The sequence below is a fragment of the Sesamum indicum genome, linkage group LG10 (assembly GCF_026168435.1).
Source record: "Sesamum indicum cultivar Baizhima isolate 11 linkage group LG10, ASM2616843v1, whole genome shotgun sequence".
Lineage (NCBI taxonomy): Eukaryota > Viridiplantae > Streptophyta > Magnoliopsida > Lamiales > Pedaliaceae > Sesamum > Sesamum indicum.
In genome coordinates, this window is record NC_142666.1 from 20,156,387 (window position 1) to 20,169,736 (window position 13,350).

At 32.6% G+C, this 13,350-nt stretch overlaps 2 protein-coding genes across 2 annotated transcripts; both read left to right on the forward strand.

Moving 5' to 3' along the window:
• Nucleotides 1-1,961: 1,961 nt before the first annotated feature.
• LOC105171366 (putative membrane-associated kinase regulator 1) lies at nt 1,962-3,307 on the forward strand. Its single transcript, XM_011092449.3, has one exon. It carries the CDS (start codon nt 2,055-2,057, stop codon nt 3,105-3,107), a length of 1,053 nt encoding a protein of 350 aa, XP_011090751.1. The 5' UTR covers nt 1,962-2,054; the 3' UTR covers nt 3,108-3,307.
• A 7,902-nt stretch (nt 3,308-11,209) lies between these two features.
• On the forward strand, nt 11,210-12,158 carry LOC105171367 (uncharacterized). The gene has a single exon (XM_011092450.3). The coding sequence runs from the start codon at nt 11,338-11,340 to the stop codon at nt 12,067-12,069; it is 732 nt and encodes a 243-aa protein (XP_011090752.1). The 5' UTR covers nt 11,210-11,337; the 3' UTR covers nt 12,070-12,158.
• The last annotated feature ends 1,192 nt before the right edge of the window (nt 12,159-13,350 follow it).

The following is a 13,350-nucleotide window of genomic DNA, read 5'->3' on the forward strand; positions in this document are numbered from 1 at the left end:
TGAGATAGCCAAGGCCCGTACTTCCTTGCACTTGATTAGGTTTACGTTGAAGTTGATTAATTTTTAACATTTCTTACATGTAACATGCTGTATATATTTATGTGTTGCAAGTATTATCCAAGATTTGTAATTATGATCTGATTTTCGTGAGGTGTCGGTGCGTTTAACTTTCTTTTTTTTTTTTTTTTTTTGTGGGACATTAAACAGATGTGCGTTTATTACTTTGAATTTTGGCTATTCAACTCAACATTATCTATTATAGCATTAAAAGGTACTATGAACCACCTCAGCAAGCATAGCTTATGTTTCAAATCAATTTGTAATATTGATGTTGAGGACCTTGAGTGGATCCTATTTCCAGCTCAAATTGCTAGTAGACTCGGTACACTATCCACGATTGACCAAAATCATACATAAAGAACAATAACACTTTACTAATTTTACGCACACATAACAAAATGTGCATCAAAATGTTTTGACCATGAGGAACTTTATTAAATACACAAAGGGTTACAAATAATACGTAGATCGGTATAATTAATATTTAGAAATAATATATTAACCTAAATGACAAATAAGTAACTAGAATAATTAATAATGACCCCCACTTCATTCCCCCAAGTAGATCTAATTAATCTTTTGATTAATTATCCTGAAAAATTAGCTGGTTTACTTGATGATCGCGCAATGCAATGCGAATAAAAGCAAAAGCGTGTTTGGGGACATGAGATTACCTCCATCTTATGCTTGCATTCCACGTGAAACTAGTAGCAACTTTTTCCCCATGAATCAAGATCAAGGAGGTTGTACTAACTGAGATTTTAGGACATGGTCGTAATTAATGTCCCTTCATTTACGCTATTAATTTACTTAATCCCATGTGTTGTCAATGCATTTGTCGCCATCTGAAAATGAAATCGAGGCGCCCAGTGATCATCAAGATTGTGAAAATTGAAATATAAATTAATAAATAAAATAAGGTATATAAGAGTCTCATCATCAATCGCCCTCGGATACCATAATTATATCATAAACAATAGCATTCTACTATGCAAAAAATTACAATAATTTGTACATAGAACAGTCCAGATGCTTGTATATATATTATTTTATAAAAATTATAAAATCAAAAATGAGATTTCTGTAAGCAATAAGATCAAAATTAAAAAAGTTTTAAATTACGAGATGAAAAATATTATTTTTTCTTGAGAAAAACACATACATAATGCCTTGGTCGAATTGAGTTTGAAGTGAGATTTAAATTTAATTAAATTAGTGCACGAGTCAATTATTTTTATTTTAAATTGAACTAGGTTTATTAAACAATATTGTTATTATATAAGAATATTACATTCTTGATAAATTATAAAGAAGCAAATTCTTATACCCCTTTTAGGAAGCAAACAATTTGATTAATAATTTTAATTTATTAAAGATGGTCAAAAAAAATAAAAAAAAAGAAGAGGAATTAATGATAATTAAGCATGGTACAGCTCCACAGTTTGCGATTGGGACACGTGACAGGGAAACGGAGCACGTGATAATACGACGAGGGGCAGAAAACGTAGCAGAGGGAAAAACATGAAAGCAGGACGTTTCCGCAGCGCCATGCATGTGACCTTCCAAATTTCACATCTTATTAATTCTTTCCGATTTTTATTTTTTATTTACTATAATATTATTTATACATGCATAAAAGATATTTATGTTTTTTTTTTCTCTTTTCTCGAATGCATCTATCCTATTTTCTTTTCTTTTAAATAAATTTTATTTATGTAATTAGTTATAAGTTAAAATATGATAGTATGTGATGGAAAAAAGTTGGGATTGGAAAAAATAAATTATCCCTAATCTATAGGGTTAGTTAACAATTTAATATTTCATTAAAATTTCAACGGTATGCCCATTAATTCATGCAGCCTACCTACATTGCTCTCGTATATATATTATATAAGAAGATACCTTTTGATTTCATTTCCCCCATGTTCTCTTACTCTATGTAGCCATTGCCACCACCAGTCAATAATGTAGCCAGCCACCACTCTACCACCACCATGGGGCGGCGCACACGCAAAGACCACCACTACCCCACCACCAAGTCTCACACCCTTCCCTCCTCCCCCACCCACTCCTTCTCCTCCTCTTCCTCCTCCGACTTCGAATTCACCATTTCCATCTCCCCCAGGAAATCCTCCGCCGCCCTCTGCCCAGCTGACGAGTTATTCTATAAGGGCCAGCTCCTTCCCCTCCACCTCTCCTCCCGTCTCTCCATGGTCAGAACCCTTCTCTCCTCCTCCTCCACCTCCTCCTCCTCCGACACCACCACCACCGCATCCCGCGACTCCACCGCCTCTCACTCCTCCTCAGACTCCTCCTCCTCCTCAGCCGCCGACCTTCTCCACCACCTAGATTGCGACTCCTCCCGCCCTAGCTCCGTCACCGACGACGAATTCAAACGCCTCACGAACGCCAGCGACAACGACATCCTTTCGCTCAACTACCACCACCCGAGAAAATCAGCAAAGTACTTCTCACTCGCGAAATTATCCTCCGTCTTCCGTAAGGAAAACAAAAACGCGACGCCCCCTTCAGCCTACTCCGCCGGCGGCGCAGCAGTGAAGCGCGTGAGCTCAAGCGCGAAGGAAGTCATACGGAAGTACTTGAAAAAGGTGAAGCCTTTGTACGAAAAGCTCTCCCAGAAACAGCAGCAGCAACAGAAAATGTCTTGTCCACCGCAGTCGTCATCAAGAATCTCAAGATCGGCGAACACTACTCTGTGCCTGACGAAAGATAAAGATGAAGAATTCACGACAGGCGTAAATTATCCAAAGGAGAATACCAACACAAGCATTTCACATTCCTTTTCAGGGAATTTGAGGTACCCCAGAAGAAGAAGCTGCATCTCGAGCTGCCCATCGTCGATGATGTCATCCCCCAGCCATGGCAAAAGCGGGTTCGGGTTCGCACAAATGGGTCGGGCCGGAGCAGGAGTGTACAATTCAGATGCTTCGTCAATGGAGGAATTGCAGAGTGCAATCCAGGGTGCAATTGCTCATTGCAAGAACTCCATGCTCAAGAACAAGAATATGGTCAGTAATGAAATTTGAGAGATGAGCCCAAAATAAATAAAAAAAAAAAAAATCTTGACGTACGTTTGATGGTTGTAAAATAATTAACTGAGAGTATTTTATTAACATCTCTTGTTGATTGATTAACGTAATTGATGAGTTGCTAATTTGGGTTAATTTGTATTTGACCATCGATGTTATTAAGAACTTATATTTATTTCAAGTTTCCTGTTTTAGAATCCTGAATCCCAATTTCATTCTTCCTCACTTTTATATCATAAATTTTAAATTTTTCGATCCATGAAAAATAACATACATAATAATTAATATAACTAAGAATTTGGAGGAAGTCATCAACATTTAACATATAAAATTTACTGCAATTAATTTGAAGTTTTTGGTTTTCTGATAATATGGAGATCACCAACATACATATATATATAAAAGTAGAGTGGTTGAATTATTTTTGTAGGTGATACAAGAATCTAGCATGTGCCCTGGATATAGCATTAATTGTAGTTCCAGCGTATAAGAGTGTCGCATTTATTGCATGAAGCAACTTTGAAGTTTCTTGATTTGGAGTGTCCAATACTTCCCTTATTACACTTCTTAATTTGTTAATATTATACTAATTGGTGGAAGAAAGTCGCATTTGAAATTCGATTAATATACTAATGATTCAGAGGTAAATTACCCCAGTCTAATAAGGTAAAATATTTAATTTAAAAAATACAGGAGGTAAATTACTACATTTTAAAAAATATAAGGGGATAAATTACTAATTTTTTTTCTTTTATACAGAGGTAATTTGCACATTTTGCAATATCACATGAGACTAAATTGCATTTTTCCCTAATTCAATATATCAATCGAATGATTAACTTATATGTACCTTCATTGGTAACTAATTAACGCTTACAAAGAATAAAAAATGAGTTATTTATATGAACAACTCATAATTATAAACAATAAAGAAAATTACATTCATTTAAACACACTCATATAAGTGAAAAAAAAATATACATACACATATCCTTACAATTATATACAATTTAACTTTGACTATTTAAATCCTATTGAAACAACATTTAGCTGGTCGGGAAATCCTATCATGGACCTGATTCGATCAATTTGAATCAATCATATGATAAATGCTATTTGTTATTTGATTGGTGTACAATTAAGGAAAAGTGATCAATCATATAGGAAGTGTATCACACTTACTCTATAATTGATTTGATTTCGATTAGAATTTTTCTTTACTTACCACTTAAATATAATTTTAAATTTCTTACAAGTACTCCCAAATCAGAAAAATTCATAACCATGAAAATTAAAGTACGTTTACGTATTGAAAATTTGATTTTGCCTTTAATTGATGTCAAACCAAATAGGAAAAATGCATTTTTTGTTCTGTACTATGGATTGCAGCAATTTTTATTTTTTTTTATATTTCAATTTGTAATTGAAGATTATAATTTAAAAAAAAAAAAACAATACGTTCGATCCAATTTATTTCAAAAAAACAAAGTACATGTAAATATGAATCAATGCATAATGCATACAATATTATAGAAAAAATATATTTTATATCTTATAAATTCTGAATCAATTACATGGCCACATAATAAAGACATATCATATCATTACGTAAAAAAAATGTAGAATATTATATTAATTATATTACATATTTGCATGTTTTATAGTATATATACATATATAAGTTCGATGTAATATTTTAAATTTGTACTGATAATGTATTTTAAAACAATCAGTATATATAATAATACAAGCAAATTTTATGTAAATTTTTTACTATTTATGTAAAAAAATATAAGAATTATAAATTTATGAAGTTTAGTCAGATTCTATAATCAATATAAAAATCATAAATTTTAGGTAGTGTTTATTTTAAATAAAAAATTTTCAATAATTCAGGTTATATTTAGGGTGTAAATAGCAAGGATATTTTCGTTATAAAAAATTAATATATATCATGAACGACTATTTTGTTATATTTTATAATCTAGAGGTAAATATAATTTATGTATATTTTAGAGGAGCAAAGTACATCTAACCCTATACTTTTTGTGGGTCAATATGCAAATAATTAAATAAGGAGGGTGGTGGGGTGCCCTACACAACGAATCCAGGGTTAGCCACTACACAAAAATCCATAAGATTTTCCCAAATGGGCCTTAAATTCTGTGGTAGATACGTAATCATGATTTGTACTTGCAACGCAAACGCCTTTCAAATGTGGGTGTCGGTCCACACGGACCAGACCCAGCTTATAGAAGCCCCACACATGATGACTATGCTTATCGAATTTCTGTTTCTACTTTCTGGGGAGTGTTTGGGGCCAAGATTTTTCTGTTTGGGACTATTGGCATTTATTATATTTATAGTAACCATATCTTTTTTTTTTAATTATTTTTCAAATTGTACATCATAGATTCATTATTTATTTTTTTATTAAGTAAATTATAACCAACTATTATAAAATTTGCCGTAACCGAAACTCGCAAACTTTTAGTCACAAATCCCAATTTTCCCACTTAACTAGAATCTCTATAAATCTATTTAAATATATTCAAAAGCAATATATTCATAGCAATGATGTCTAAGTTTAATGGATAAAACTGAAATCTAATCATGAAATTTGATGTCATAAGTTCGAATACTACCATATGTGTGGGTATTTGTCTAACTTTATATAAATTTATTTCATTATTTACAGTTGTATTGGTTGAATATTGAGATAGTAGTATAATTATATACTTACCACTTAAAGAAAAATTAATTTTTTTAATTTTCTTCTAAAAATAATAACGTAGTATAATTTTATTTTATTTTTGATTTAATCTAGGCCCACAATAATTTAAGCATGTAGGAAAAAACTTTCTTTTTTAGATATGGTTCATTATTTATGTGATAAAAGTGATTGTGGGCACTTGTCTATGAAAAGTAGTTAGCTCCACATGTGTGGGGGAAAGGAGGCAAAGTCACATGCACCGATTGATGAAAAGTTGCATGATCTACTTCAACAATCACTTAACAAAGATTCATTCAATTTAAATCCAATTGCAAAATTTTCTTGATTTTTTATTTTTGGTGATATAAGGAAAAAAGATGGTGGGCTTTTTGTTTTAGACGAGTTTAAAATAATAAATAATATGACATTTTATGAATGATCGATGAATTATTATTTTTAATTGTGATAAATTAAAAAGATACCCTATGAAAATTATTAATTTGAAAAAAAAAATTTGTAGATGATAAGCAACCGGCATGAATTGGAAAAGCCTAACGCATAATTGCGATTAGTTGAAAAGTGCAATGCCAACTACCAACCTAACTTCAGGCATAGGACCACCTCTAAGCCTTTCACTCTTTCTTCCTTCTTCCTTAAAGATAAGGGAAAATAAAATTTTAAAAAATTGAAAAATGGAAAGAAAAAAAAATTCGATTTCCCAAAAGTTATCTTGATAAAAAAATAAAAAAATCCCCATGACGAGCATAGATAGGTAAGGAGTGACGCATGCACAATTAAAGGGGTTTATTACGCAAGCTATAGTCTTTCAGTACCATCAAAGGATTTTATTTTATAATTAATATATGTTATATGGGCCATAAGGTATGGCCCGAACCCGAACGAGACTTGGTACGACCCGATTGGACTATAAAGGTTTGAATTTCGGCCCATTGAATTGTCTCTATCCTACCTGGATTAGAAATCAGCATTTTAAAATGAAATAAGAGTCCGGTCCAATCAAGATTTACTCAAGGCCCGGAGCCCATACATAAGGACAGTGCAGCTGAATGAAGACAATGTTAAGAAATTTTGCACCATCGAAAGTGCACTTTCTTTGTTTAGGATTCAATTACTTGTAATTGTTGCTGTCATGTATTTCAAATCCTTTCACCATAAGAATTTGTCGTTTTAAGAGAAAATTTGTATTGTTAATAAAATTAGAACTGACAACACCTCATACAACGAACACGAATTATATTTCGTACAACCAAAATAATAAATTATAATCCATCCATAATTACTGCTAAAACAAATTAGAACCTATATACGGTAATAGAATTCATAATCATACAATAACTTCAATTTACACCAAACCAACATTGCACATGAACCAAACCAACCTGTAAAAGAAGAGAAAAAGCCATGACGTCTTATGTTGCAATGAAAAGATGAAAAAGGACAAGTCAAACTCGATTGCACTGCAATACAGACTAAGCTCTCATTTCTCAAAATGCATTTAATTTACAGGTTGAATGCATCAAGTACGTATGACACTTGTCATTACAAGTCAGTCTGGCGTTCTACTGAAACCCAGCCTGCCAACTATACGTTGCGTCCAGGGATTTCAATTTTGAATTTGTCATTAATTTATTATAATGGGGCCTACACAAATTTGAAATTATTTGATGGGTCTCAACTATCAAGAATCAATAATCACGGATTCATACTGAATATTTTATGTGTTTATTATATAAATAAAATAAGTAGAGTAGTAAAGCAAATTTTGTGATAGTCTTGATGTCGAGGTTTTAATTTGATTTCAAACTCATCATGAGACATACTATATCGTATATTTAACGTCAATCTTGTGTGATTTTTTAAAACATAACTCGAAATATACTCAAAATCAGCCAAATACCATCTATTTATTATAATACCTATTTTAAATTGTATTTTACATAAATCCACATGCAAATAATCCAACCTCAACCAAATTAAACACCAAAAGAACACACACACACACACACACTTACTTTCCATGTATAAAACTCGTGATATTTGGGACATCTTTCAAAGTATAAAAAAGTGACATAAATAGGTATAGATTCATGAATTATTTAACATGGAATTCAATGCACTAGCCTATCGAAAAAATAAATAAATAAAAGAATGCAATAGGACTAATATTTCCGGACATGCAAAAAAGCAGCTATTAATACAACTGAGGACCCCATCAAAGTTTAATAATAGTTATTTATTTTTTAAAGTTATGAGTGATGAATTATTATTATCAATTACAACAATCAATCTAATTAATATTTACTATTCGATAGAAACAACACAACATCCTACGCATAAGGCGGGATTCGAATCCATAATCTCTAAAATTATGGGCCTCAACTTCGCCAATTGAGATGTACCACATGGACAGTAATTAACATATTAACTTGATATGAATACTTAATATATATTAATTGCTGACGATTAAAATTCACCTTATAATTGTAATCATTTCACAATAATAAATTGGCTCATCCACCTGTCCAAACAATAAAAATCTCTCCACTACCCTTATTAATTTTTTAAGACGAACAATAATTTAATTTACCCGCACAAAGGGGTCCCTCAATTCAAACCACATTGCTTGCTTTCGGGGCCTTTTCCCGGGTTTGCAGCTTCTCATCATAAATTCTGTCTTTAATGCCTCTTCCCGACTCTTTTGTTTTTTTTTTTGAATTTATTTCAAAATACTTTATATTGTGTCTTTTTTTCTTAAAAAAATAAATAATAATATTAATTTTTTCATTAAAACGTCACGAGTAAAATTCAATCTCGTAACATTCGAATGTATCCTTTCATTTGAGATTATTATTAAATCACAATCACCATTTAAGAACTAGCAGTAATATAGGTAAATCCATACAAAAATTTTACTTTTTTTTAATTTTTATTTAAAATCATATCTGGCAGAAATAGATACTATAAATTGGGATCAACGAGTAATATTATAAATAAATTATCGATACTATCTATATAAAATTATTTTTTTTTAAAAGTAAAAAATTGAATACATTGCAGGCTTCTAGAAGTCCAACCTAAGTTGCGCTAGAGTAATTTCGATACAATAATTCTGATTAGCTGTATGAAGTAATTGAAAACTAATTTTTACAACATATTTATACTTAAAAAAAAATGAATAAAATATATTTTGTTCTCCTGAACTATTCGTCATGTAACAATTATTCTCCTAAACAAAATAATAGATTTAATGCGTTAAATACTAAAATATATTAAAAATAATATAATTGTTCAATATATGAGGGGTATTTTTATTCAACCATGGGAGTAAGTACTGTTATATTTGTTAGCTTAAGGGAATAAATATTACATGACGAATAGTTTAAGGAGCAAAGTGTATTTTCCCCAAAACATAAAAATACAAAAAAAGGTTTACCCAATGTTTGATTAGCTGTCTAGAGGAGATATAATTAGAGTGTTCAAATCATAATTAAGACTTGAACAAACATATCTTCAACTTGAGAACACGACAAAAGACAAAAATACCCTCCCGCGCGATGGGAAAGTAGGGTAAGAAAACGAAGTGCTCGAAGGGGTAGAGATGTAAAAGAACATATAATTTTTTTCTTGATTTAGTGGGGAAATACACAGTTTCACATGGGATGTAATTAGAATCATGTGATGACACATGCCTAGGACTACTCCTCCCATGTTAGTATGATCTATGTGTGTTACATGAAAGGTCAGAATACTACACCCTTTTCTCTCTTTGACTAATCCATGTCTAATCATTCATCTCCCATCAACTAAAATATTAATTATCCCCTTTTTTGTCTTTTCTTAAATAATCTTGAGACCAAAATTCAAGAAAGCCCACCTAGAAAAATAAAAAAAATTATATTCTATAAAATATAGTTCATCTAATGGCTTCATAACTGAATAATCCAATTTTTAGATGTTGGATGAAAATATAGACTAGATACCAATTAATTTATTTTCATTTCATTTTTAATTATGTCGAGTTTGTTTAATTCATTGTTGTATAACTTATAATTCCGACTTTTCAAATTATCTTAATAAGCACGTTCTAAAATACTAATATAGTCTTGCTATCTAGTATCATCAAATAGAATGTGGGATTTGAATTAACTTATTACACAATAAAATTTGATATTAATTTATGTAGAGTTTGCATTTCATATGAGCTGAGCTAAAATTCAAATTCAAATTCAAACTAGAAAACTGAGGGTGGAGGTAGTGAATTTGAATTGAAGAGATGCATGCATGGATGTGAGTCTCCTATATTCATCATGAGGTAGTGTTCGAGTGGAGAGACACAGAGAGTCTTGCAAGCTTCTCAATTGTCTATTTATTACTCATAGGCTTGCAAGTTTTGGGCAACGTACGACAACTCCATAATGTATACATGGTTGGAAGCTTTTTGTGCTTGATGACCTCCCACCTCCCACCCACGGTGTGTGTCCGATCCATGTGCTGTCCCCAAACTCCATATACAACGTTGTTTCAGCTTCACCGGACCACTTTCTTACTCTTAATATTCTCACCACCGCCCAAATTATAAGAACAAGAATCAATGTTACGACATTCAATCAAATAGAATAAATCGTACGTACCTCCTTTGTACACTAGGATTTTTCATGCACTATATATATATATATATATTATAATTATATTATTGAAATTTGATTTTTGATTCATTAATGTATATATATCCTACTTTACTGGTAGGATATGAGCGCAATCTCTTAAAGGCCGTACAAAAATTAGATACATCTAGTTCTATCTTTAATTATGAAACATACCAAGATTTGCATATTTTTATTCGGGTCATTCCAACTGGCTCGATCAAAACTTGAATATATATAGGTTCATGGTGACTCTTGATCATTTTTAGATATGGTTTACGTGACATCTATGACTAAAAAAATTTATAAATAAGTATCATTTCTTCGTGCCCCAAGTGCAACTTTCGCTACCTAGACATTGAGAGCTATATAACTCGAATCTTCCTAATGTGGTTCTTATGATTTTCTACCTTATAGGTTTTATATATATACCAGAAGAAATATAAGCGTACATACCTACATTATATGAGAACGTATTCAACTGATCTGATTTAATTAAATTGTACACATCACGAGTAAAGTATAAATTAATTTACAAATACTTGGACAAGTAATCTAATAATGGTGGTCATTTACTATATTTACAAAATTATACACATATGGTCTACCTGGTAAAATATATAGATTTAAGTGATAGTAGACATAAGAGTATTTTTCAAACCATCCTTAGATAAAAAAGTAGAAAAGAAACTAAGGCAGGCATGATGGAATATGGATGAGTAAAAACGCGCTTACTACCTCCCGCTCTTTATAAACTCATGCACGCATCTTCTACTTTCTACCACATAAACTGCTCGCCACCCAATTAACCTACTACTCCCACAAACTTCTTCTCTCCTTTCCATCACAAATGGTCTCTCTCCAATCCTTTCAACCCACACCCGACACCGTCGAGCCGAGCTCCAGCCCCGGCCGGATATCCTTCTCCTCCGAGTTTCTCGACGAAAGCAACTTCATTTCCATATGTCCGAACCCCCAAGTAGAGCAAGTGCGAGACGATGAGGAGGAAAGACCTAAACCTGGACGAAACGCGGAGTTCGAGTTTCTCTTAGGAAATTTAACAAACACCATGATTACAGCTGATGAAGTGTTCTCTGAGGGCAAGTTGCTTCCCTTCTGGCAAACGCAGGCGGAGAAACTTGACAAGATCAGCTTGAAAACGGAGAATGCTGAAGATGGGCCTGAGGAAATCAAGGAGGAGAGCAGAATAAGCTGGTTTCTCGACGATGATCCCTCCCCCAGGCCTCCCAAATGCACAGTTTTATGGAAGGAGTTGCTGAGGTTGAGAAAACAGCGTGCTTCGTCGACTTTATCTCCGTCTGCGTCGTCGTCTTCTTCTTCGTCCTCCTCTTCTAGGAGTTCACTGGCTGAAATCCCGCCACCGGAGGAGACCAAAGAAGGGGTGAGGAGTAAAGCTGAGAAAGCTGTGAAGAGGATCAAGAAGGGAGAGGAGAGAACAAGAACAGGCAGTATAAGGATAAGGCCTATGGTTAATGTGCCTATTTGCACGCAGGCCAAGAACAGCGCATTGCCTCCGCTATTTTCGTCTAGGAAGGATAGCAAGATGAGAGAGGTGAGATGATGAAGGCAGGAATCTATGTCGATATTTACTGATGTAGAAATGTTGTTTTTTGATTTGTTTATGGTTGTATTGATGATTAATTTCATGCATGTTTTTGGTGTATTACTATTTTCTGTAGATTAATTGATGTGATATCAGCCGATTCTGCTGCATGCACTGACATTTTAGATGCTGACTGACTTCTTTTCTTGAATGTTATCATCAGAAACTAATTATTAAACTATATAATATCCTATTTTAAAAAAAATCATCTTCATTATGTGGTTTAATTAGTTTCCAGGAAGAGAATAGCTAGTGGGAAACATGATCCAGAGAATGTGGAAACCCTATGAATTTTTTTGAGTTAAGTAAGATTAACATACACATAAAAATAGAACATGGGAATCTGTTGAGATTACTATGTAAATTAACGAGTGTCGGAGCATATAATTCTTGGTTTGAATATTGTTTTACATTTATTGCTATTACCAATGTGGTACAGCATTAAAGCACTAACTACAAAGCTCCTTTACATATATTAATATCTGCATTAGGGATATTGTATATATATAATTCTTGTAAAACTTTAGGAAGGGTCTCCTAATTTTCTATGAAAGGTAAAAGAGCCATTTCATCAAAATCGCCATATTTTCTGGCAAGCAATTGCAAGAAAAGTAGATACAATAATTTATATCTGATCAATTTTATGTAATTATACCAAATTTTCTTAAAATATAAATATGCCTAGATGTGGGCTTGTAACATTAAACTAAAGGTCTCTGTCTTTGGACCCCTCCCAGAAGTGTTGTTCAACAGGATTTAAGGAAACATGCCTCTAGCTAGCACATCAATGAGCCCCCACTGGACATGGATGAACATGAAGCCAACACACACACACACACACACACACTTAAATATTGCATGATTCGAGCTATATATATATATATATAAGGTGTATAATTTACATGTAATTAGACTTAATGGATATAAAAACGTACGCTAATTATAGCTCCTTGAAGTTTGAATAATATGTTAAAAATGAAAATATTACATTGCAATTATTTTGATCATGTTGTACGCTCATTATTACATATTTCTTTAAAGTTAAGATCATGAGTATATAGAAAACATTAACTTCGTTCCAAATCCAGGAAGGTTGGGTGGAGCAGGTACCTTAATTTGGGGTGTCTGCAGGAAGCTGATCAACACATGAAGAGAATGTCATGCGCGCAGCTGATTCAGTCGTCATTTCACAAGTGCAACAGAAATCCCATATCTTGATACCCAACGAAGAAATAGAGA